The sequence below is a fragment of the Podarcis filfolensis genome, assembly GCF_964270895.1.
Source record: "Podarcis filfolensis genome assembly, chromosome: 3".
Classification (NCBI taxonomy): Eukaryota; Metazoa; Chordata; class Lepidosauria; order Squamata; family Lacertidae; genus Podarcis; species Podarcis filfolensis.
This window is the reverse complement of record NC_139606.1, coordinates 2,752,046-2,778,695: the sequence shown is the minus strand read 5'-3', so window position 1 is coordinate 2,778,695 and position 26,650 is coordinate 2,752,046. Positions and strand designations below refer to the sequence as shown.

Genomic DNA, 26,650 nt, shown 5'->3' with positions numbered 1-26,650 from the left:
TTTGGAACGGGATAATTGGCTCTTTTAATTGTATTATGATATGGTATTGTATTAATGTGGCTCATATTTGATTGTTATTAATGAAAAATTAATAAAAATTATTTATAAAAAACAACTGGTCCTGTTAGTTCGTTCTCCCAAGGTAATGCTGCCTATAATAACGGGCCAGAAGGAGCCTGGCTTTCACTTTATTTTTCTTTCTTGGTTCTGTCTACTTCGTTCCTGTGTGGTGATCTGTACATACTATGTTTAAGTGCTAAGTTTTAGTCTTATTTTAAGTTTAAGGTTTTGCTGCAACTGGATTCTTAAGGACTGTGCCAATCCGGAAGAGTTGGATTCGTGACTGTTGCTCATTTGCCTTCAGTAAATAATACTGGGTGAAGCTGATTGCGTCTGAATGTTTTTGGAACCCTGCATAGTGTTTAAGCTTTGTTTACTCTGCTACCTATGAGCTGTGACTTGCTCTGGATTGATGTGGAGCAAAATCACAACAGTGAAGGCTATTATTAAGGGAGCAATTATTTACTATACTATATAGAACAGTGGTATACTGTGAGTGAAAATTGGAGGAGTGAATGGCATTATATGTGAAATATGTGTGTGGGGGGGAATTTGCTACCCCTTAGAGACATCTCTTGTATGAATAAGTACACAGAAACACTATGAAGTATTTTTTCCCTTGACCTAAACTACTACTATACATTTACAACTAAACAGAACAACAAATATTTCAATATACCATATTTTTCTGTGCACTGGAAGAGGTTTTGTGACACAAAAATCATGTCAAAAAACTGGGGTCATCCAATACATGGATAGTGGCATTGGGGGGAAGAAGCCGCTGCGCGCAGGGAGCTATTTGGGAGCGCTGGCTGGCGGCGTGCGGCTTCCCCCAATGCCGCTGTGCGCGGGAAGCACTCCCTGGATCGTTTCCTGCATGCAGCGGCATCAGGGGAAGTTGCCAACCAGCTGGATGGAGCACAACTTCCCTTGATGCTGCTGCACGAGGGAAACACTCCCTCTACCTGCGTGCGGGAAATGATCTAGGGAGTGTTTCCTGCCCGCAGCTGGGGGGGGAGAGGCTCAACAACTTTGGGCAATCTCCCCTCATTTTATTAAAATTGAGTCCCCCAAAATAGGGGGCAGGTCTTAAACATGGGGGCGTCTAATGGACGGGTAAGTACGGGACTTCTAGAAAACAGTAGTTTCACACCCCTCTGCAAGGCATGCCAGTAGACTAGGCTTTTCTTGATTTATCTGAAAGATGTATAATCCCACCTTTAATTCCATCAATCCAATTTATAGCAGATTTTAACTTTTCAAATACAAAGCTGTTAAACTCTGTCTGTAGCGTAGCCAAGAGAGATGCCTGGGCAATGTGATGTTAAAGCATCTCTCCAGTTGTCTGGTAGAACTACTACCGCCCTTGTAATAGCCCAGGGGTAGAGTTGCCATACGTCCAGGAAATCCCAGACATGTCCTCTTTTGGGCGGCCATCATGCCCATCCGGGGGGAATTTTATATTTTAAAAGAAATGTCCAGGGGGTGGGTTTGGTTGTTTATTGGGGGGGGATTTGGCTTGGGCTTGGGCTCCTCAGGCACAGGCTGCTCTGCGTGCCGCGGCCCCTGCCAGCCCAAGCTGGGGAATGAGGCCCCGCGTACCTTCACATCTCTTTCCCCAGCTCGGGCTGGCAGTGGCTTCTTTTTTGCTCTTCAAGATATGGCAACTCTAATACTGCCCTCAAAACTGTGAAACAGAGGTTATGGGATGTTGCCCTCAGTGATTTACAATATCACTCATATGTGACCTGTGGCTCATCTGCATTAGGAATTCAGTATCTGCAGGGTTTTCTGTCACCTCCCTACCTTAAGAATCTGACCGTGCCAAACTATCACTGTCCGTTTTTAAAGGTCAGATTAAATGTTTTTCCATCTGAAATGTTGAGTGGAAGAGTGGCTGGCCTCCCATACCAAGATAGGCTGTGCCCATGTTCCCAGGATGTTGAATGTATGAAACACATTTTATTATAATCTAGTCTGTATAAACAGGTTAGACAGCATTTGTCAAACCAATATTAACAGAACAACCTGGAATTGCTGACTCCTTTTATGATAAGATTCTCCTTGAGGATAAGGCTGTAGCAAACTTTCTCTCGGAGGCAGCAAGAATCAGAAATCAGTATATACAGTGGTACCTCCGGTTACATACGCTTCAGGTTACAGACTCCGCTAACCCAGAAATAGTACCTCAGGTTAAGAACTTTGCTTCAGGATGAGAAAAGAAATCGTGCTCCTGCGGCACAGCAGCAGCAGGAGGCCCCATTAGCTAAAGTGGTGCTTCAGGTTAAGAACAGTTTCAGGTTAAGAACGGACCTCTGGAACGAATTAAGTACTTAACCTGAGGTACCACTGTACAGGCCAAAGCTCCTCTATTGGCTAGCAAGGCGGCTCTTACGCCTTAACAGTGATATATACCATTGTTTGTACTGTGTATTTTGAGTCTATGGACCACTATAAAGCTGTGTGTGCCACAATTCTTCTTTTTAAAAAGCATGCAGCAGTTGTTTGCTGCGTTCTGGCAGGTGAGTGATTTTCAGCATCCCTCCCCCCCTCCAAACAATCAAGTGGCCAATCGCCGCTTACAATCTCGGGCTCACGCCAAAAAAACATTTGCCCGTCCCCCCTCAGCACTACCTGTGTATAAGACAACCCCTAAATTTTGAACCTCATTTTTCTGTCAAAGAAGCTCGTCTTATACAGGGAAAAATACGGTAAGTATAAATCTAACCAGTAAAAGGTGGCATTGTGGAATCTTCTTGTCCATTTTCACAGTGGAGAATTGGCACTTAGAAGAGGCCTAATTGGTAACAACTCTTTTCAAACATGTAATTGAAAACAATTAGCCACTTATGATCAAGTGAAGATGCTTGCCAGGATAGCACCTGATATCTCCATCTGGAGCTGCATGCCTGGGGATCCTTGGATCTTGACTGTTTTCACACACTAGCAACACATCCTGTAAAATTCTATCCTTTATAGGATGAAAGTGTTTCAAGGTAATATTTAGAACATCTCTTCTGGATATATTGCATTTTCCAACATTTAAAATGCAATTTTTTGGATTCTTCCAGCAATGGAAGGTTTTCTTCTATTACAGAATGGGTTCCAGTGTAGTGGGGAGTTCTGCTGGAAGCAAAGAGGATGTGGTTTTCAATGAAACCAACACCAAACAATGGCCCTGTTCCAGGGGGTTCCCCTGCCCTGCCAAACAGAATTACGGGGATAAAAGAGAGTGCTGGGGGAGGAGAAATAAGCAAACTATTGTCTTTCCCCTTCTGAATCAGAATTTTAGGAACCAAAAAGTTTTATTGAAAAACAAGACTTTCGAGCCATCTGTCCCCAAAACGGCTACTAGGCATTCCATTTTGGCGATTATAAACCCTGGCTGAAGAAGCCATTTGGCACCTAGCTTGTATATTTGAGTTTTTAATACTGATTATATCCCTTCCCCCACCCCCATCCCAGGTTTTGAAAAAGAGAGATCCTCCCTACCCATCTCAGTAAGCATTGACATTATAAATGAACAGTCCAGTTCTCTTTTTTTTTTTTATAATATTTTTATTTTTCCATATAAACACAATACAACAAACATAAACATACAAAAACAAAAACAAAACAAAAAACATGTATCATTTCATATCCTAATTTCATATCCTATCTTCCCCGACTTCCTCATGCCTCCCCTTTCTGTATTCCAGATTCTTATCGATTGTTCAGCAAATCTTCCCTTATTTTAATTTAAATTTAGACTATTTTTCCTTATTTTCCTTGTCTTAACCATTGCTAATAGTAACCATTTACTTTCCAGTCCAACATCATTCTAACTTTCATTAACTTTGTGATATTTCTTTAAATAGTCCTTGAATTTTTTCCATTCTTCTTGCGCTGCTTCTCTTCCCTGGTTTCGGATTCTGCTCGTCATTTCTGCCAAGCCCATGTAGTCTATCACCTTCATCTGCCATTCTTCCAGTGTGGGTAGCTCTTGCGTCTTCCAGTACTTCGCAATGAGTATTCTAGCTGCTGTTGTAGCATACATAAAGAAAGTTATATCCGTCTTTAACACCCCTTGGCCGACAATACCCAAGAGAAAGGCCTCTGGTTTCTTGGGGAAAGTATATTTAAATACCTTTTTAAGTTCATTATAGATCATTTCCCAGAATGCCTTAATCTTCGGGCAAGTCCACCAAAGATGAAAAAATGTACCTTCAGTTTCTTTACATTTCCAACATTTATTGTCAGGCACATGGTAAATCTTTGCAAGCTTGACTGGGGTTATGTACCACCTATATATCATTTTCATAATGTTTTCTCTTAAGGCATTACATGCCGTAAATTTCATCCCGGTGGTCCACAACTTTTCCCAATCAGCAAACAAAATATTATGACCAATGTCCTGAGCCCATTTAATCATGACCGATTTAACCGTTTCATCTTGTGTATTCCATTTCAGCAGCAAATTGTACATTTTGGACAAATTCTTAGTACTGGGTTCTAACAGTTCTGTCTCCAATTTTGATTTTTCCACCTGGAAGCCAATTTTACTGTCCAGTTTAAACGCTTCATTTATTTGATGATAGTGCAACCAGTCTCTCACCTTCCCTTTTAATTTCTCAAAACTCTGCAATCTCAATTTGTCCCCTTCCTTTTCCAAAATTTCCCCGTATCTTGGCCACTTGGACTCCATATTTAACTTTTTAACTGCCTTAGCTTCCATTGGCGACAGCCACCTTGGAGTTTTATTTTCCAGCAAGTCTTTATATCTGACCCAGACATTTAATAGTGCTTTTCTGACAATATGATTTTTGAAACTTTTATGTGCTTTAACCTTGTCATACCACAAATATGCATGCCACCCAAAAATGTTATTAAAACCTTCCAAATCCAAAATGTCTGTGTTTTCAAGAAGTAGCCATTCTTTCAGCCAGCAGAAAGCTGCCGCTTCATAGTAAAGTTTAAAGTCTGGCAGGGCAAACCCCCCTCTTTCCTTTGAATCCGTTAATATCTTAAATTTAATTCTGGGCTTTTTGCCCTGCCAGACAAATTTAGATATGTCTTTTTGCCACCTCTTGAAACAATCCATTTTATCAATTATTTGCAATGCTTGGAACAAAAACAACATTCTTGGCAATACATTCATTTTTATAGCTGCAATACGGCCTAACAAGGAAAGCTTTAAGTTGGACCAAATCTCCAAATCTTTTTTCACTTCTCTCCAAGTTTTTTCATAATTATCTTTAAACAAATTCACATTTTTAGCTGTCATATTTATACCCAAATATTTCACTTTTTTAACCACAGTTAACCCTGTCTCGTTCTGAAACCTTTCCTTTTCTATCTGTGTCAAATTTTTCTCCAAAACCTTTGTCTTAGACTTATTCAATTTAAATCCTGCCATTTGACCAAACTCTTGAATTATTTCCAAAACTCTTTTCGTGCTAGCTTCTGGCTCTTGTAATGTAAGTACTAAATCATCTGCAAATGCTCTCAGTTTATATTGTTTAGCTCCGACCTGAATCCCTTTAACCAACTGGTCCCTCCTAATCATATTAAGCAAAACCTCCAGGACCGATATAAAAAGTAATGGGGAGATAGGGCACCCCTGACGTGTCCCTTTTTCAATCTTGAACTCTTCTGTAACCACATTATTTACAATTAGTTTGGCTTTCTGTTCAGAGTATATTGCACCTATACCATTCTCAAACCCTTGGCCTACCCCCATCCCCCGGAGGTTCTTCAACATAAAACTCCAAGAAATGTTGTCAAAGGCTTTCTCGGCATCCACAAATATCAAAACAGCTTTAGTGTTTATGTTCACTTCCAGCTTTTCCAAAATGTCAATTATATTCCTTACATTGTTCGACAAATGCCTTTTGGGGAGAAAGCCCGCTTGGTCCCCGTGAATCTCCTCCATCCAAACTCTTTTCAGTCTCTTTGCTAAAATGTCAGCAAAGATTTTGTAATCCACATTCAATAACGAGATGGGTCGGTAGTTTTTAAGTTGGGTCTTTTCAGTCTCTGTCTTTGGTATAAGTGTAATGTAGGCCTCTCTCCACGTATCGGGTGCCCTTTTCCCCTCCATAATCTCATTGCAGACTTCCTTCAGAGGTTGTGTCAACCCTTCCTTCAAAACTTTGTAATATTTGGAAGTCAGTCCATCCGGTCCGGGGGATTTGCCCAGCGTCATGCCTTGAATGGCATCTTCTATTTCTTGTGCTGATATCTCCTGGTTCAATATTGTCTTACTTTCTTGCGAAACCTTTTTCAGCCCATTTTCCTCGAGGAACTGTTGTATGTCCCTTTCTTTCTGCGGCCCTTGTGTGTAAAGTTGTCTAAAGTAGTTCTGAAAACAATTCCTAATTTCCGCTGGGTTGCTTATGTTTTTTCCTTCCACTTCTATATTTGTTACCGTGTTGAGTTTTTGTCTCTTCTTTATTTGCCAAGCCAGTAACTTGCCACATTTATCAGCAGATTCAAAGGTCTTTTGTCTCATTTGTTTAATTTTCCACTCTAATTCTTGATTCATCAGTTCCATATATTGTGTTTGATGAAATTTGATTTCTCTTAAAATCTCTTGGGATTTTGGCTTCGATCTTAATTGTTTTTCCCCTTCTTTTATCTTTTCCAAAATTCTCTCCTTTTTCTCATTTTGCTTTCTCTTCTTTAAAGTATTTTGCTGAATCAAAAACCCTCTCATCACGGCTTTGCTTGCGTCCCATACTATTCTTTTTTCTACTTCAGACCTTAAGTTGATTTCAAAATAGTCTTTCAAGGTTTTTTGGGCCTTCTTGCAGATCTCCTCATCTCTGAATAAGGTGTCATTCATTCTCCATCTGAAGGAACCAGTTGTTGTTTGCCTCATCACCATCTTTACAGCATTATGGTCGGAGAAAGTTTTTGGGCAGATTTCTACTTTTTTTATGTTCGGAGCCATACTGCTAGTCACCCAGATTTGGTCAATCCTTGTCCATGTCATTTTGGCTTCAGAGAAGAAGGTTCCCTCTCTTTCTAATGGGTGTTTTGTTCTCCAAATATCAATCAAGTCCATATTGTCAGTCATTTCAAAAAAAAGTCTTTGGTAGTCTTCCATCTTTTGTTATTACCTGTCTTTGTGCCTTGTCCATATTTGTTGAAACTACTCCATTCATATCTCCCATCAAAATTAAGTTGTAATCCATATGGTCCATCAAGATTTCATGCAACTTCTTAAAAAATTCAGCTTTCCCTTCGTTTGGTGCATAGATTCCCACTATCAAATACTTCTCTCCTTGAGATTGAATTTCAATTGCCAAATATCTTCCTTGATCATCTTTAAAGATTTGTTTCGGTTGCAATTTTTCTTTTGCATAGATCACCACTCCTCTCTTTTTTACTCTGTCTGAAGATATAAATTCCTGTCCCAGTCTTTTATTTATTAGTAATTTTCTGTGTGCTCTTGTCACGTGGGTCTCTTGTAGGCAAATCAAGTCCAATTGGTCTTTCTTTAAGGCATGAAATATACTTTTTCTCTTCCTGGGAATGTTTAAGCCGTTACAATTCCAGGTTAGAAGTTGCAGAGCCATGATGGGATTATTTACTCCTTCCTCCTACAGCTCCCTGTTTTTGTTCCTCGTCCGTCGGTGGTGCCGTGTTCGTGTCCAATGATGGATGCCCCTGTCCTGGAAATGTCTCTTTCTGTAGGTCTTCTTCGTGCTCTCCCAAGAACTTGTCTTTATCACTTACAGTCTTTATTCTTCTCTTCTTTCCCTTATATTTAAAAGACAAGCCTTGGGGAAATTCCCACCTGAATGGTATGTAGTTCTTCTTCAGCAGTGTCACCAGGTCCTTATAATGTCCTCTTGCGTCCAAGATACTCTTAGGGATGTCTTTAAAAATCTCAATAAAAAAGTCTTCAATTCGAAGGGCTGTTTGGTAGTGCAGGTTCAGTATTTTATCTCGCTCCTCCTTTGATCTTAAAGTAATAAGACAATCTCTGGGTCGATTCTTCTTCTGTCTTATTCCCAATCTAAATGCACTTTCTATCTTAAAGTCCTCTTTCTTCAACTCCTGCTTCCAAAAATCAGAGAATTCTTTTGTCAAATAATCCACCAAGTTGTCTCCTTCCTTTTCCGGCACAAGTCTGATCCTTAGGTTCCTCTCCTTGCGTTGCATATCCTGCATAGAGAGTGCCAGTTCATATTCGTCAAATTTCTTGTAAACTGGTGGAAATTTTTCCTCCGCAGCAGTTGCAATTTCCTTAGCTTCCTCAGCTATCTTTCGTGTTATAGATGAATCTTCCAATAATTTCCCAATTGCTTCTGCATTTGAGTTCACTTTGTTCCCTAGGTCAGTTATACTTTTAGTATTTAGGTCAATTTTCCCAGAGATTTCTTCAATTTTTTTATTTGTTTCAGCAACTTGTACTTTAGTTTCAGCAACTTGCAATTTAGTCTCCGCACCTTGCTTTTTTAGTTCCTCCAAAGAGTCATTTATCTTCTCCAATACCTTAGCAAATGATTCTTCTGTAGACATTGCTTTCACTTTTGGCTTTGCAGCCACTATAGTTCCAGAGGCTCCTGTTACAGAAGCCCTTCTTTGCATGAAAGGGTCAATTTTGTATTGTCTGCCAGATCTCAAGGTTGTTTCTTGTAAATCCCCTTTCTCTTTACCATCTGCCATAACAAAGTCTTTTAGTCAAGGTCATTCCCAGACTTTGGAGCTCACAAACAAAAGTTCTCAAATTTTAAGCTCCACTTGTTGCTGAAACAATTTGTAGGTCCTCTAGAGGGCGTAAAGTCAGTTCTATGCTTCTCAAAATAATCCCACACTCTTCAAAAAAGAAGGAATAAAAGTTTCCTAGTCCCTTTCAATTTTTCTTTTCTCTTTCAAGGGGATCCCAATCAATAGTGTCCTGTAAGTAACTTTGTAATACCACAGAAACAGTGTTTCAAATTGGAAGTAACCAAAGTCAATTTAAGATACTTTTTAGCTTCTTATAGCAACAGTCCTTAGCCGGTTCCTTTTCTCCGGCAGTCCGATCCCAGGTTAAAGAGCAGCGGTACTTAATCCAATTCTTTTAAATTGGCAGGGAAACACTTTTAAAATCTTCTTCCCCCCCCTCCTGCCTTCGGGGGGGGAGTTCTTTGCTTTGGTGGTGGATTTCTTAAATCCCGCAAGTTTCCTCTCAAGCAGTTACAGCTAGAGTGCGAACAGTCCAGTTCTCAAGCATGTACAGTGGTACCTCAGGTTACAGACACTTCAGGTTACAGACTCCACTAACCCAGAATTAGTACCTCAGGTTAAGAACTTTGCTTCAGGATGAGAACAGAAATCATGCGGCGGTGGTGCAGCAGCAGGGGACCCCACTAGCTAAAGTCGTGCTTCAGGTTAAGAACAGTTTAAGGTTAAGAATGGACCTCCAGAAGGAATTAAGTTCTTAACCAGAGGTACCACTGTATAAATATCTACTTAAGTTAAAGGATTACTTAATTCCAAGTAACTTCCATCTTGCCCAGGAAGAGAAGAACAACTTTTCTTCATATATTTCTAAATTGTTAATGTAACAGAGAACCTGAGGCTTTCACTCCCATTCACAACACAGAAAATTAGCTCTCCAGGAAAATCCAAAGCATATCATAAGAAACTGGAGGCCATAGGAACAGAACTACCACAGGCACAGAATATGCAATTAGAAGATCCCTTTACATTTAAAATAGCAAGAAAACTGATATGATGGTATATGTGATGGAATGATCATTCCAGCACAAATGGAAAAACTACACAAAGATTTGTTATGCCTCTTAAGAGACATTAAAATATAGTGAAAAGTGAGTGTTCAAATCGAGCAAGAAAGATACTGCCAACAGCCATCTTTCAGGTGTTACCCTGTGTATTATAAAATGTTGAATGACATCAGATTACACATAATTAAATTTATATGGTGATGCAGCAAGAGAAGCTTCCCAGGACAAAAAGACCACCATTCCTCAATTGTGAGAGAAGTGTAAATGCCTCCCACCAAATAAATATTATTAAGTCAATAATGCCATCCAATGCACACTGAAATTACTGGAAACGTTCCCACATTTTGAGGATAAAATATAAATTTAATATTAACAACTGGATCTCGAGAGCACTCATCTGAGGGTTCTTACAGAACACAAACATGAAAAAGCTAATCCAACAAATATGCAACCTGTTACTGATTTTAGAAAATGGGTCACTAACCTTTGACCCTCTGGATTCTGCTGGAGTACAGCTCCCACTACCCATTACTACTGCCTGGGGCAGATGGAATCCGGTGTACAACAATATCTGGAGGACCACAGGTTAGTCACCCCAGATGTATTCAGAAGGAGAAAAGTGTATGAAGTACACATTCTGGATTTCAACAGGTATATATTAAATTATATTATGCTGTTCTTCAGGAAAGTAGGTTCATTCATTACAGAAATGAAGAAAAAAAGGTTGGAGAGACTTTGAATAAATTGTAGACAGGGAAATATAAACATGAATTGGTATTGCCTGCAGCACAAAGAAATAACCCTTTAACACGAATGAACAAGCAAATCTTCTCCATGTAACTGATCATAAACAATAAGTTTGATTCTAAAAAAATTCTGAAATGTTACCACAAACTCTGACACCTGTGCACATACCACTAAATAATCAGAGGCAGAACCCATGGCAGATCATGTAAATATAAAACAGCACTTTTCATACTGCATAGGAAGGAGACCTGTACAACACACCACTCTCATTTCTCAGTTGATTCCTGTTAAGTTGTGGGTGAACATATCAGACGACACAGCGATTCTTCAAACAGCTCTTATTTATTCATAGAACTGAACTGAACTGAAGGGTTCAGCCAGCCTGCTTATATAGAGCTCCACTAGAACGCAACAGTAACCATTTTCTGTAACTATCCAATCACTGAACGTCACTTTCGATCCCTTATTTGCATATGTGGACCTGAACTATCTACAGTATCCCCCTGCTGGCCCAGGGTGAGAACTTCAGTACATAACAATTCCCACAGTTGTTTTCATGCCAACAAGGACCATAAGAAGGTCCAATACAGACATGCCTAAAACCCAAACATGGATCATGCTTCTAACAAGGTTTTGCAAACAAATGATTAAATGAAGCCTAATTTGATATGAGCTTTATTTTGCTTTAGTTCAGGCTTCCTCAACCTTGGCCGTCCAGATGTTTTTGGCCTACAACTCCCATGATCCCTAGCTAACAGGACCAGTGGTCAGGGATGATGGGAATTGTAGTCTCAAAACATCTGGGGGGGCCGAGTTTCGGGAAGCATGCTTTAGTTGGTTTAGCCCATCATCCTCTGAAGACTTTGTGGTAACTGTGGCCATGATCTTCAAGTATTTCTTCTAGGATTCAGGTGCCAATCAATTGACCAGTTGTGGTTGTTTATTATCTGACCAATCAAAAATCATCTAGAATTCTACTTTGTGAAGATGGCAGCCTAGTTTTCTTTTTTTCTTATTGCAACATGGAATAATCAATGCTTTAAATTAGGAATCAACAACTGGAGCAATCACTATAGCAAGGAGCCTGCCAGAAGTCTACCCTGGAGCATGGGAAAGGCCTGGTTCTTTACTATCTTCCTCTCCTCTAGCAAAACTAATTGCTGCCTAGGGCTTTAAAAATTAAACACCTGGTTAAGTCTTAATCATTTGTTCTAGTATTTTTGACAGGTCAAATGTCCAACCCTAATTATTTCAAAGGCTTCTTCTGCTACATATAATATGTGAACATTCAATTAGCAAATAAACCCCCCACCTTCCAGTTAGCATGTTGTGCTAAGTTCAATGTTTACTCAGATTTCAAACTGCCAAGAAAATGCAGCTGTTAAGAGCCATGCGCTTAACCCGTGTGTTGTTTGGGCAATATGGGATGGTGTGGCTAATTCAAGCTTCCCTACTGCCTTGGCGCTGGAAGTCTGTCAGCGGCAGAGAGATAGGCCCAAATTCCATATCTGTCTGATCCCTAGAAAAGACACATTATGCTCACAGGTGGCCTTTTGCGCCAGCAAATGCCTCAGCTAATGGAAGAGAGCAGAAGGTGATTGTTCCCAATTCCTCCTTCCTTGTATAGTCCCATCCATCTCTAACATGGAAGAGTGGCAACATGGAAGAGTGACATGAGGGGAATTACTGCTGGAGTAAGGGACAGAAATCGTCTCCACTTCTCTTCTCTTCTCTTTGCTTAGCTTAGCAGAGGCCTCAGCATGATTGAAGACTCTCCCATGAGCAGAAGGCCTCCTTCTGTTTGCAGAAAACAGGGCCGGCCCACCCATGAGACACCAGCCTCAGGCAGCAGGATCCACTGGGAACCCAATGTCAAACTTCCTTTCCCCCTTTGTTCCTGTTGTAGATCGACCCTCACCCCTTCTACCCTGGTGAAGCAGGGTGCCATTTTAGGGTCTGCTTCAAGTGCCAAAATGTCTTAGGCTGGCCCTGAATGGATACAACCCTGTCTATTTTCTTAGATGACCCACTACTGGGCCTACTTCAAGTATTCATAAAAGACCAAACACATTGTGAGGAAAAAGGCACCTACACATTCGAGTTATTACTAACATATCTCAATCACTGTCAGCAAGAAAATGTAATTCAGTGTAATGACTTCTGACTAACTCTTTTAATCCTTCACTTTACAAATGAAGCAGTCAATCTTCATGCTGTCAGGTAAAATATCTTTCAACATAGTAGAAGGTTCTCAAAACAATCCCTCAGAACTTGTCCCAAGATCACTCGTTCTATGGTTAAAAAAAATAAGATTCCTTGAAGCACATCTCGTAAAGACTACTGAAGATGCCAATATGTTTAAAATATAAACTCACTTTGCCCACTTTTTGAAGTGAAAGCAACTGCATATCACTTGCAAATTTTGGTGTTTGTCAGCCTAAAAACAAAAAAAGTTTGATCTTTCTCCCAAAGGCACACTTGACATCTGGTTTGAAGATCTCATTGAACTTTAGTATAGTTTAAACTATAGTTTAATGTGACGTGCTAACTACACCACTGAATGCCTTCTCAGAGACAAAACATTGCTTCAGAGAATCAGCATCAGTAAAATGCCAAGAGAATGTCCTTCTCCCCCCTTTCAAGATAATGGGACCCCTTTGATCACAGCAGGAAGAAAGAGAAGAAAGAGAACTAGAGGGGGGAAATTGAAGGTGAAAATCAAGTTCCATTGGGTCAGTAGGTCAATACCTAAAATGGAAAATGATTTCACTGCAAAGAAAGAGAAACAACTACACTAAAAACATACGTTATACAATTAACTACATACAATTGCATGATAATTGCAAGGTTTCAGTTTAGTCAAGAACAGAACCAATAGAACGTATTTTACATATTTCTTTTCAGCACTGGGGTAACATTCAATTTTTATTGCTACAATTTTAATGCTGGGAAAATATTAAAGAACACTTTGAAGCAGCCTGAGCAATTATTAGAATATTGATAGATTTCAGTTTCTAACCCACCTGTCAGTTTAATCTACACCCTGGGGGTGGAATCCTATAGAAAATCTTGAAGAACTTGTTAAGCAGCACAATTCAGACAGTTCCAGAGACACAACTCACAGTTCCAGATACACATCACCTGTGATTCTCTACAAAGCAATCTTTGACAGATGGATGCAGGCCACACGTCTGTCAATGACCTATAGAGTCATATAATTTCAAAGAATCAAAAGCGCACTAAATTCACTCTCAATTCTTCATTTGCAGTCTTGACTTGAATTCAAGTCAGCACTGAACTTAAAAGGCAGCCCTGCTTATAGAGCAGGCTTCCTCAAACTCAGCCCTCCAGATGTTTTGAGACTACAATTCCCATCATCCCTGACCACTGGTCCTGCTAGCTAGGGATCATGGGAGTTGTAGGCCAAAAACATCTGGAAGGCCGAGTTTGAGGAAGTCCGTTATAGAGGAACAATCAAGAGTACATTCTAAGCCTCTCAGTTTTTCCTTTGAAACCTACAGCTTTACCAACTCCACAGCTGGGATTGACAAAATCTTTTTTCTTGGATACCCACTCCTTTTCCCTTTTAATTTTTTAAACATTTTTTGCAAAGTGTGTAAAGCTGAATGCGCACAAGTTAAATGCACGTAAGCTGTGAGTTACCTGTATAGTGGCCGGGGTAACAGTGTAATCAGGCAAGGTAAGAGATGGGTGGAGCAGCAAGCAGATGGCACCACCTGGGACCCATGAAGATCTCATGGAACTGCTGAGCTTAAAAAGTCCAGAGGCAGCAGTCAGGAAGGAGAGTTTTGTGGAGAGCAGAGATATAGACTGTAGTTCCCTGCTAGCTGGGAGGTAAGGCATCCCAGACCCCCTCAGCCCTCAGCTGGGGAAGTGCACACTGTGCCACACTTCTCCATTGAGAGGCGTGCAGTTGCACTCCCCTCAAGGGAGAAGTTTAAAGGAGCCCCCACCTTGCCTCCAGCACAAGCCAGCAATAGGGTAAGGTCTCCGTTAGACGACTCCCCCCCCCTTTACCACGCCTGGTCCATCTTTGTGGGGGGGGGGGGAGCACACATCGTGGTACATCAGGATGTCATGATACTTAGCTCCTGATATACCATGATGTTGAAAACCAGCTATCACCCAGCCCTAGTCTGCTTTTTAGTGCACCTAAAATCCATTGCTTATTAGGAGCTACCCCACATTTTGTTCAAAAAATTGCTTTGCAGAGGTAACTACCATAGAGTTATCAAAAATTTCAAAAGTAGGGTGTCCGTGGCTTGGCTTGTGAAAAATAAGGGGTCCTCAGTAATTACCGTAGCTAATTGAGAACCACTGTAGTAGAGGAACAGAGGAACTGTATGGTGCCCACAAGGAACCACAATTAATCAGGTAGCCTTTTTGGGCCTCATTGTTATTGATCCCCGACATCACACAGCTCCCAGCAAAAGGAATCTTGGAACTACTGGATCTTGCTCAACCAGTCCATGATGGAGAAAAAGTTAGTTTGATGGTGTACTACATCACCTATTAAAACCCCAATAACATTTGAATGTTCATCTTAAAAGAATGATTTAAAGCTTAATCCTATCCATGTATACTCAAGCATAAGCCACAGTAAAGTTACATCCACAGCATGCATTTAGATCACCCCTATACCACTTTAACAGTCATTGGTTCCTGCAAGGAATCCTGAGAACTGCAGTTTGTTATGGTTGTTGAGAGGAGACCACTCACAAAGCTACCCTCAGCATTCTTAACAACTACATTTCCTAGGAATCTCTGGGAGACACCATGACTGCTAAAGTGGTATAAAGGTAAAGGTAAAGGGACCCCTGACCATTAGGTCCAGTCGTGGCCGACTCTGGGGTTGCAGCGCTCATCTCGCTTTACTGGCCGAGGGAGCCGGCGTAGAGCTTCCGGGTCATGTGGCCAGCATGACTAATCCACTTCTGGTGAACCAGAGCAGCTCACGGAAACGCCGTTTACCTTCCCGCCGGAGCGGTACCTATTTATCTACGTGCACTTTGATGTGCTTTTGAACTGCTAGGTTGGCAGGAGCAGGGACCGAGCAACGGGAGCTCACCCCGTGGTGGGGATTCGAACCGCCGACCTTCTGATCGGCAAGCCCAAGAGGCTCAGTGGTTTAACCCACAGCGCCACCCGTGTCCCCTAAAATGGTATAGGGGTGATTTAAATGTATGCTATGGGTGTGAGCCAAGTCTGATGAGATTTTAATTCCAAGTTTAAGTGTATAGGATTACAGTCTTAGAAACAAGCTTCTCTCCATCTATTGCCTGACTAACTTAACTGTTGGAAGTAGAAAGCATATATGGCCAAATAAGCAACTTGGCATGTGGCTGGTTGAGAGAAGAGTGTCAAAGTCCGGGGCAGGGGGAAACCTGACCCAATGCCTGCAGCCACTATATCTCTGAAGTTGAGAGGACACAGAGCTAGTCTTTTGCTGGACACTTATTGTGGGCAAGGGACGCGGGTGGCGCTGTGGGTAAAACCTCAGCACCTAGGACTTGCCGATCGCATGGTCGGCAGTTTGAATCCCCGCGGCGGGGTGCACTCCCGTCGTTCGGTCCCAGCGCCTGCCAACCTAGCAGTTCGAAAGCACCCCCGGGTGCAAGTAGATAAATAGGGACCGCTTACCAGCGGGAAGGTAAACGGCGTTCCGTGTGCTGCACTGGCTCGCCAGATGCAGCTTGTCACGCTGGCCACGTGACCCGGAAGTGTCTGCGGACAGCGCTGGCTCCCGGCCTATAGAGTGAGATGAGCGCACAACCCTAGAGTCTGGCAAGACTGGCCCGTACGGGCAGGGGTACCTTTACCTTTACCTTCACCTTTACAGAATAAAACATTCATGCATGATTAGGATCATAAAAAAATGACACAATATTGCTATTGGAAATGCTAGTTCTTTATAACTTTTAGAATTACAAATTCAATGACTCATAAGTCAATACATATGTGTAAAAACATCTGGGACATTTAATGAAAGTTAATAGGAATGGAAACACAACTGGAACTGGCCAGAATAAAATTGCTGACTGATTTTCCTTGAAAGTTCACTTCTGCAATCAGGACAATGGAAGTGAAACAGACTTTCTCCTTTGCCTATGCAACTGCTGTTCCTGCACCTGAAAGACAACAGGATTCCCCCATCGAGTGCAGACACAGTCTTGGCTCCAAGCCTAGTTCTGTAGTTCAAGTAACTGGCACGCATTTTCTGGCTTGCTTCTCTTCCGTAGGTAAAAGACAGCGGTCACATTTCACTCTCAAATCTCCTTACCAGTGTGTACGTGGAGGTTTTAGGATTGACAAATCACAGTATTATTGAAACACAACATGATTGGGCCTGGGCTTTTTAAAAATTTATTTTTTACTGCGTTTGGCAGTATGAAAAAGGCATAACATTAATTCTCACCTCTGCAAGCAGAGACCCATTCTTGGGAACTATTTTTAATACAGCACCAAGCGTGACCAGTGGCACTTTATTGTTTTCATGTCCTCTTTGCAGAAATTTCCTTTGAAGGGAAGAAAGTTAATGTATTTGGGTGTGTTCACATTACTGCCTTAGAGCACAGGGAGGTTCTTTCCCCCTGGAGCGCTTTCTCCCCCAAGCAGTTCAAATCAGCACAGCTTTAATTCACTACTGTTTGTGTTCACACCTTGGCTGGAGACAAATTAGGAATGGCTTCAAGTTGGCTTGAGAAACTATGCATCAAACAGTAGCAGTTTACAACTAAGTACAGGCTGCATATGCATTTTGGGTAACGTCATTATTATTAGTTACAGGTAGGTAGCCGTGTTGGTCTGCCGAGTGAGATGAGCGCACAACCCTAGAGTCTGGCAAGACTGGCCCGTACGGGCAGGGGTACCCTTACCCTATTGTGGGCAGGTTCATACAGGAAGATGTAATTTAAGGGTTTAAAGAATGGAAGAACTTTCTTTTATGTATAGGTAACATCTATCTTTTAGTAACATTTTACTTTCTATACAACATATTTTTGTTAACCGATGGGTGGTGTATTTTCTTTTTAATTTTGTGATGTAACATTTAAATTCGATAAAAAATATATATAAGCAAAATATACCGTATTTTTCGCTCTATAAGACGCACTTTTCCCCTCCAAAAAAGTAATGGGAAATGTGTGTGCATCTTATGGAGCGAATGCAGCTGCGCAGCTATCGCTGAAGCCAGAAGAGCAAGAGGGATCGGTGCAAAAAATACGGTATATATCAGCCCAAACAAGGTGAACTGAGCCTGAGCAATCGACATAAAGCTAGTATTCTGTTTTTCCTTTGGGCTGTTTACAACTCTATAGCACTGCATTTCAGAGGTGGTTCTACTATGCAGAGTATGATGATCTTATCAGAATGTTACCAGTGTATGAATGACTGTGATCAAACTTATTCTCACCAGGATCTGATAAAGAGGTCCCTTTGTATGTAAGAGGTCACTTTCATGTATGTTAGTAGGTAAAGCAAAGGTTTCACCAAAATTAGCATACTATCACATCAACCTGTTTTATTCCACTTGGTGTATGTGAAACTATTCCATCCAATGCAGTGGAGGCTGGTTCACATGGTCTACATGGTTTCACCAAACTCTCAAAGCCACCCTCTTTCTTGTCCTACAGACACCCCTATCGTTCCACATTAATTTAGAGGGACTCCTGGGGATATTTCTATCAGCTTGTCACACAGTCTCAAAGCACGTTCCTGGTAACTGGTCAGACAGGAGGCTTTCCTACTCTGAGCAGCACAGAGAGAATGAGAGCATCCAGCCAACCAACCAACCACTCCTTGGAGGTTTTTAAGCAGAGGCTGAATGGCCATCTGTCATGTATGATCTAGCTGAGATTCTTGCATTGCAGGGGGTGGGACTAGATGGCCCTCAGGTTCTCTTCCAACTCTATAATTCTATAGAGAAGCTGAAGACAAGATTCCTGTTGTTAAAAAAATTATATCGTATTGGTGTTACTGGGGGTTTAGCCTGGTTTATAAAAGAAATGCACATTTTTTGCAATAAAAATATTATTTAAAAATCTTTTGTTTTGTTAAAATTTATTCATTCTATTTTTTCTATTTTGGCCTGGTGTAGAAAAGAAAATTAACAAACAATCAAATAACTGGTGTTGATATCTATGCTACTGATTACTTCTACAGCTTTATTTTTAGACAAAATGTGCTAATTTAAACATTACTGGTACAGTAGTACTATAACACAACAGTTGTAACAATACGTTAAAAGTAAGTAAAAATTTGTCAGTTTAAGAGTTAGACCCATATATCGTGATATATTAAAATATTGTGATGTTTAGCTGGTGATATGTTGAAAATTAGATATCGCCCAGCTTTACTGGGGATACTAAAGTTTAGACAATCTTTAATGAAATACAATATTCATTTCCCCCTGCAGTAAATTTCTGGTGACAAAATTAAAACTATGCCTCATTTGGGAAATGGTAAAAAGAAACTAGATTATACTAGTTCTTATAAGCTGCAACTGCTTATGATGCTTGAAGAGCATTTTGCTTCAGGTATTTGAAACTTAATACTACTTAAATATTCTCTGCTGGATATTGTTACAGTGGAATTCCAAGTATTTCCTGCAGTTTGAGTTCAAGATTACTTGACTGGTGCTGAGAAGTACAAAAAAAAGGTATCTAAATGGGCACAGTTGTTTTGTGTCCCATTTCCTACTTTAACAGAATGAACTGCTAGTTTGGATCAATGAATTTAGACACCAAGTAGATTTGCTGTAGTTTTAACTGTTTCACGTGTCTTATGTTCCTTACCTATAAGATGTTTACTGTACAGGTCAACCCTCATTCCCTTCTAGGTAGACTGAAAATTGCAGCAATCATTTTAATAACATTACTAAGTGCAATCCTATGCAACTTTACTAAAAAGTAAACACAAAAGTTTATAGAGCTTACACCCAAGAACAGTGTTTCTCAACCTTTTTCCAACTGTGGCCTCCTTCCGACCTGGTTTCCTGCCTGTGGCCTCTCCTGTCCTACAGGTAGAAAGGTAGCTATTTAAATGTTTCATTTGTAAATAGAACATTTTTTTAATTAAAACTCATTTGTCACAGATACGGCCCCTGGGGACCCCCAGGATATTTCAAGGTGGCCTCAGGTGAAAATTGTGTAAATGGGGGGCCGCGGCACAAGACTGTGTAAACTGTCTCTGGAACTATGTAAAACTTGCTAAATCCTCAGAAATATCACACCTGTGGCCTGAGCCACAGTAAAAAAAAACAACCCCAACCTTATGTGTGATATAATTTCTGACTGTTGTAGAGGGGATGTCCTTCTCCACACCAAAATGAAAACCCTTAAAAGAGATGTTTCTTCTTGGTTCTGGGTCTCTCTTGCCTCCTTGCTGGGGGGTGGGGGGGGGATTCTGCTGCAACAGAGAAATAAAGATCTGCCTTGCTTTCGCTGCATCCTGCCTCCATCCATTCATCTCTGACCGATCATGGACTTCGGGGACTCAGTCCCTTGGGGGTGGGGCAGCAAAAGCAAACCACCCCTATTTTTCTTTATCAAAACAAAACATTTAAATAGCTACCTTTCTACCGGTAGGACAGGAGGGGCCACAGGAAGGCAACAAGGTTGGAAGGGGGACACGGTCAGAAAAGGTTGAGAAACACTGTGCTAGAGTGGCAATTATGTAAATTTCCACAGAAAAGTCATCCTGCTAAAACAACTCATTTCATTGTTTCCATTCTTGCAGTTGCCTCCCTCCAATCTCACTTCACTGCATATTGGGCCTCTCAATTTAGCCTGGTCTGTGTCACTGGAATGCTTTTTGCAGCTGATGAAAGTTCACTATGCAAATCCCAGGAAATTATGCCGGATAAAGGTATTTAACATGCACCACAGCATCATGGAATTATCCAGTCTTCTACTATTCTTTCATTTCTCAAAACACAGTAGGAAGGCCATTTTAAAAGGAACTTCATAATAAAGTAGAATAATTTGCCTACAAAGCTTACTGATTTCAAGGACAAAACTTCACAAATTTTCATCAGAAATACAGTGAAAGCAAAGCAGGCTTCCTAGTAAGGGGGGAAACAATTGCAAAACTTTCAAAGAATACACACACACACACAAAAAAAAAACCTCCATTGTCATACGACAACATTTGCATTTCTTCAGCTTTCCAGTCATTATGCAAACTGTACCCCACAACTCAATAGGCAGTTTATTTGTGCATAGGAATTGTGTATACTTGGCAAATAGGAAGGACTTTCCCTTTATAACCTGACCTGTGTATGTCTAACTGAAAATACGTACTCACAAGACTGACTTGTCATATACACATCCACTTCCAAGAGCCTTGTACTTCTTTCCCTGCCCTCGTTATCAGCAACAGCCATCATCAGACTGAGTTGGGTCCTAGCTGTTTTGACCCTTTGCCTGAATATGCAATTGAAGCAAGTTACCAGGTTTCTTAATGCCCAAGCAAATTCATCCATCCCAGGATGGACCCAGCTAGTACATGCCGGCCCAGTGCTGGCCAAAAAAAGCCTGCCTCCTGCACTGCTTTTTTGGACAGCATTGGGCCCTTTGGAGCTGACTCACCCACATGGCCAAGCAGTCGATCTGCAGTGGTAGCTTCTCTAGGATTGGCAGGGGCTCGACGACATCATGCACGATGGCGGCGGCTACATGGGGCCTGGCCACTCCCTCGCTGACGGGGTGCAAGTGTCATGGCCCAGTGAGAGGACGGAGCTCCTTAAGAGTCTGCTCCAGGGCAGCAGACGCCCCAGGCACCTCCTTCCAGGCCCAGGCCAGGTCCAGCGCAACATTTCTGGCTCCCGCTTCACTTCCACAGCCACTCCACTCTGGGAAACCCCCAGGAACCCAGTCGGAGCTCCTTCCCGGCTTCTGCCCTGAGGGGTTTCCCTCTTGTTAGTAAAGCCTCCTGCAGGCGTTACAGCCTCAGCCTTTCTGTTTATTATCTGGCAACAGAAAAGGATTCTTCTTTTCAACAATAAGAGGGAGTCTGTTGTGTAAAGCAAACCACTATTGGGAATCTGTTTGTAGGGCTGTTACCTACAGGCCAAATCAGGGTATTCTGCAAGTCTGGAGGGCGCCTGGAAGGGGGGCCAGGAGAGACTAGGAGGCAGTGACTGGGGCACCCTGCAGCCCCAGTGCTACTCGGGGCACCCCACACTACTGCTTAAGAGATCCTTTCGTGATTACTGTAATGTGTGTAGGTATCTTTCAGATACCAAGGTCCCAAATCATGTAGGCTTTAAATCACCATCTTGTATTGAGAGTGCCAACACTGGAAGCCAACACAGCCAAGTGTCATTCTTGCATAATAAGGCTCCCATCAGACCCTCGCCACTGCTTTGCACCAACTGGAGTTTCCAGATGGCTTTCAAGGGCAGCTCATTGCAGTAATCTAATCTAGAAATGACCAAAACATACTTCGAGAGAAGCAGTGCCCACGCAAAACAAATCTGTTCTAAGTAGGCATAGTTAGTGGGATCAGGTTGTCAAGCCTTGTAATTAAAGTCTATAAACTCCTTTTGGAACAACATTTTAAGATACTAAAGTGCCATCTGATCCTCATTTAAGTATTGTAACTGTCAGAACCATTCAGATTAGAAGATACTTTAAAAAGTAAACGAGTTGCCTCATCTGACACTTGTGTCCTCGTCTTAAACAATGAACAAATTCTGTGGAAATTGGTAAGGATAGTATACAGCAGTGTTTCCCAACTGGGGGGCATATGGCCCCCCAGAATATTCGAAGGGGAGCACAGCTATAAACTGCATAAATGAGGGGCCACAGCACAAGGCAAGGAGACCACAGAAGGAAGTGAGAAGTGAAGAAAAAATTCTTTTTTTAAAAAAAATTGTGGGTCTAGCGCTCCTTTTTGCCACATGCATTTTTCTTGGAGAAGTCCTGGTTTGTTTCCAGCGGGAGAGGGCAATCGCTGAGGCTCCCGATCCTGAACACCCAGGTCAGGTAAGTGCAGTGGCGGAGTGGCAATGGGTAGGGCTGGGCGAGCAAGAGCTGTTTGTTGCTGCTGCTAGTGCTGGGTCCAATGGCAGTCTGGGCCTAACTCTGCAAGGAGCATAGTGCAATCCACCCCACCGCCTAGCTAAGCGGGGTCGCCTGGTGCTGCTGACTTGCATCTAGTAAATAACTAAGTGTCTACTCAGAAGAAAGCCACAGGTAAGGGTGTGTAAAGCTATAGCACCCTGGGGCTGGGGCACCCTGGAGTACCTTCAGTGATGGTCAGGGGTGCCGCAGGCAACACTGGCCTCAGTCCCTCTTTCCTTCCCCTTTGATGTCCTATTGCGTCTCTGCCTCCCAAAGGCTTGTTTGTTTCAGCAGCCCTGCCTACAAACTCCACAAGTGGTACCTCTGGGGCTGACCAGGAGGTGCTGGTTGCAAGCAAATGGGTGAGGGAGCCCAGCCAGCCAGTCTACCTGCCCTTGCTGGTGGGAATGGACAGACTAGTGGGAGGCTGGGCAGGCAGGCAGGCAGGCAGGCATTGCGCTGGCCTTTCTTGTGCTTGCTGTGTGTAATGCCTGCCTGGGAGCCGAGTGCCTGGTGCTGAAGGGAAGCCTTTCTGCCATACCCAAGGTAAGGTGCTGGCCTCACGTTTGGCCAGTCTCTGTTGGGCTACTAAGGCTGGGGACATCCTCTTCCAGGCCCCTGTGGAGCAGTGTGAGGAGGCACCTCTCTTTGGGGCAGCTCAGAGATCAAGGGCAGTGGCAGCTGCTGCCTGGAGGACTCCCCAGGAGAGGAAGAAAAGAGAGGAGGCTGAGGGAACACTCCACAAGGGAGGGTCTTCAAAAAGGGGCGAGAAGCTTCCAGCTCTGCAGGCAAGGGGGGACATAACTGGGCTCCTGACACCCACAGGGGTGCTGCAAAAAGAATGTAGTTGGCCAAGGGAGCTATAGACTCAAAAAGGTTGAAAACCTGTGGACTATAGAGTTTTATCTAGGCAGCCAGGGCTCCTCCGAATAAGATCTTTTTGAACCAAGTCAGTGAGGACCATTTGCTTTTTAAAATTCTCCCAAATATACAGAACTTTCTGTGTGCCTTTTGGACTGTATCTGTAGGTTTCTCCCTCTTGGGACAAATAAGTGTTGTTTACTTTTTATAATACGTGGAAGATGGATCCCCCTTAGGAGGTTGTGGACTCTCCTTCCTTGAAAGCTTCTAAGCAGAGCTTGGATGGCCATCTGTCATGGATGCTTTAGCTGTGTTTCCTACATTGCAGGGGCTGCACTAGAAAGACGACCCTTGGGGTTCCTTCCAGCTCTGTGATTCTACATTTTCCTGCTTCAACAATATTTCATTATGTTCCTATTCATTTTATGTAATTGTATTTTGTATAAATTATAAATAAAATATATTCTATTTACAAAGAAACATTTAAATAGCTACTTTTTTACTGGTGGGATGGGGGAGTATGGGGGTAGCCAGGATTTTTGTTAGGGGGCATGCTTTTGTTGGGGGGCAGAACCTCAGATTTGTATTGATTTTTATTTTTACTTATTGGCCCCCGCCCCCCGCCCCATTGTCTATGCCTGCGGGTGGGGTCCACAGGAAGGAAACAAGGTTGGAATGGAGCCACAGTCGGGAAAAGGTTGGGAAATACAGGATTGGGTGTGAGAAGGAGACTGAAACTTTGTCACATCTGTAAATTCTAGTGAAGATTTCAAAACATAGTAATTTATATTAAATCATATGAATCACCATAAACTATTATTGCCTTTGAGACTACAAAGCCAAGCTTGGTCACCTTCATACCAATTTCCAGAGAGGCAGCTGTGTTAGTTTGAAGTCCTGCAGCAGTTTAAACACCAAAACGTGACCTAAGCTTTCATCCAACGCATCTTACAATGTGGCCACTAGTCTGTAAAAGCTTATGCCATGATAAAATGTGCTGCAGGACTTTTTGCTGCTTTTGCTTCATTCCTTCAATAAAAATGCATGTAACCCCAAAGACCTGTTCCCTAGGGTGTGAGTGCATTTATTTCCACGAAACACAGCTCTGGGTGCCTATAGTGAGGAGAGGAGTCACAAGCGACGCGCAGTAAATAAACTGAAAGGCAGCAGGCAGGAGTATCAGAAAACTACCGCTGTAATCAGGGTAATAGGATAAAAAAGGGTAAAGGAAAACAAAATCCGGCTACGCGAGGAGCTTGGGACTAGCCCCGGCCCGCCGCCTCTTCTTGCCCTCGCAGGTCCTTAGATGGGGGCTTCTCTCCCCGCCCGCCCCCTAAAAACAGAACAAGCGAGGAAAAAAGAGCAGAGCAAAGAAGGCGAGTTTCGGGTGCTCCGAAATGCACAATGTCTCTCGCAGCGCTCACCATTCGAGGAGGAGGAGGAGGAGGAGGAAGGCAAAGGCAAGGCGGCGGCGGCGACCCCTTCTTTTCCACCCGGCGCGCGCTTTCTCGGCGTCACTTGGCAACCGGCGAAGCAGAGGCTCCCCAGCCAGGAAGCCAAATGGACCCGCCCGCGGCTGCCTGGGATTCATTGGCGCGCGCGCAGAGACAGGAAACGCCGCAAGTCCTCGCAGGCTCCGTCTTCTTCATAGAATCATAGAGTTGGAAGAGACCACAAGGGCCATCGAGTCCAACCCCCTGCCAAGCAGGAAACACCATCAGAGCACTCCTGACATATGGTTGTCAAGCCTCTGCTTAAAGACCTCCAAAGAAGGAGACCCCACCACACTCCTTGGCAGCAAATTCCACTGTCGAACAGCTCTTACTGTCAGGAAGTTCTTCCTAATGTTTAGGTGGAATCTTCTTTCTTGTAGTTTGGATCCATTGCTCCGTGTCCGCTTCTCTGGAGCAGCAGAAAACAACCTTTCTCCCTCCTCTATGTGACATCCTTTTATATATTTGAACATGGCTATCATATCACCCCTTAACCTCCTCTTCTCCAGGCTAAACATGCCCAGCTCCCTTAGCCGTTCCTCATAAGGCATCGTTTCCAGGCCTTTGACCATTTTGGTTGCCCTCCTCTGGATACGTTCCAGTTTGTCAGTGTCCTTCTTGAACTGTGGTGCCCAGAACTGGACACAGTACTCCAGGTGAGGTCTGACCAGAGCAGAATACAGTGGCACTTTTTCAGGTGGCACCATGGGCGGAGCCAGAGGGGCATCCGCCCCCCAGTCAAGAAAATAAATGAAAACAACTAACTGACCAACTGGGTCACAGATAACTCGGTCCCCCCCCCTAAATTCTGGCTACACCCATGGCTGGCACTGCGGTCTAAGTTGGTCCTGATTTGTATCACTCTAATTCGTAGACTTCGAGTGTACAGGGCATCTGTATTTAACAGCTTGTTTTCCTCTCCAAAGAGAGAAATGGGAAAAATCAGGATAGTAGCATAGTTATGTTCGGACACCAGCACGTCCTCCCACCCCCAGGCCCCCAAAAGGAGAAGCAGACAGGAATTTCATGCTAAGTTTTATTTCGTGAGAAACAATATTTTCAAAAGTGCAACTTGCCTGCCTGCAAACCAGTTCAATGTTATTTCACATTAAAGGAAATGAGTAAGATCTCCTTAGAAGTATCTTAAACTTATTTGAGAAAGGGCTGTAATGTCAGCGACTTACATATCATACATTTAAATCACATGGCTTCCTCCAAAAAATCCTGGGAACTATTCGTTTATCTCCCAAAGCTACAATTCTCAGCACCCTCAACAAACTTCAATTCTGAGGATTATTTTGGGGGAATCATGTGCTTTAAATGTAGGTGAGTATGCAGACTCAGCCGTACAGCATCTGCATTGCTTGCAGAAGGTTCTAAATTCAGTTCCTGGCATCTCTAGCCAGTGTTGGGAAAGACACTGGATAGTTGCGGTCAGCCAGCATAGACAAGGACAATACTGAGCAAAATGAACCAAGAGACCACGTAACACCGGTCTTGAAAGACCTACATTGGCTCCCAGGACGTTTCCGAGCACAATTCAAAGTGTTGGTGTTGACCTTTAAAGCCCTAAAAGGCCTCGGCCCCGTATACCTGAAGGAGCGTCTCCACCCCCATCGTTCAGCCCGGACACTGAGGTCCAGCGCCAAGGGCCTTATGGCGGTTCCCTCATTGCGAGAAGCAAGCT

General features: G+C 42.7%; 1 protein-coding gene across 11 annotated transcripts in view; it reads right to left on the bottom strand.

Moving 5' to 3' along the window:
* The window catches only part of WDPCP (WD repeat containing planar cell polarity effector), a 195,272-nt gene that overhangs the window by 165,525 nt on the left and 3,097 nt on the right, over positions 1–26,650 (bottom strand). For 4 of the 11 annotated variants that reach the window (XM_083606491.1, XM_083606492.1, XM_083606495.1 and 1 more), the window contains exon 1: positions 11,839–11,867. The exons of 3 other annotated variants lie outside the window; for them this stretch is intronic. In XM_083606491.1, the coding sequence (XP_083462617.1) occupies positions 11,839–11,852 (14 nt within the window). In that variant the 5' untranslated portion in view covers positions 11,853–11,867. Of the gene's footprint in view, positions 1–11,838; positions 11,868–19,814; positions 19,890–24,331; positions 24,350–24,894; positions 25,119–26,650 lie in introns of those variants that run through there. 4 more of the 11 variants (XM_083606497.1, XM_083606493.1, XM_083606503.1 and 1 more) reach the window with 3 other exon arrangements.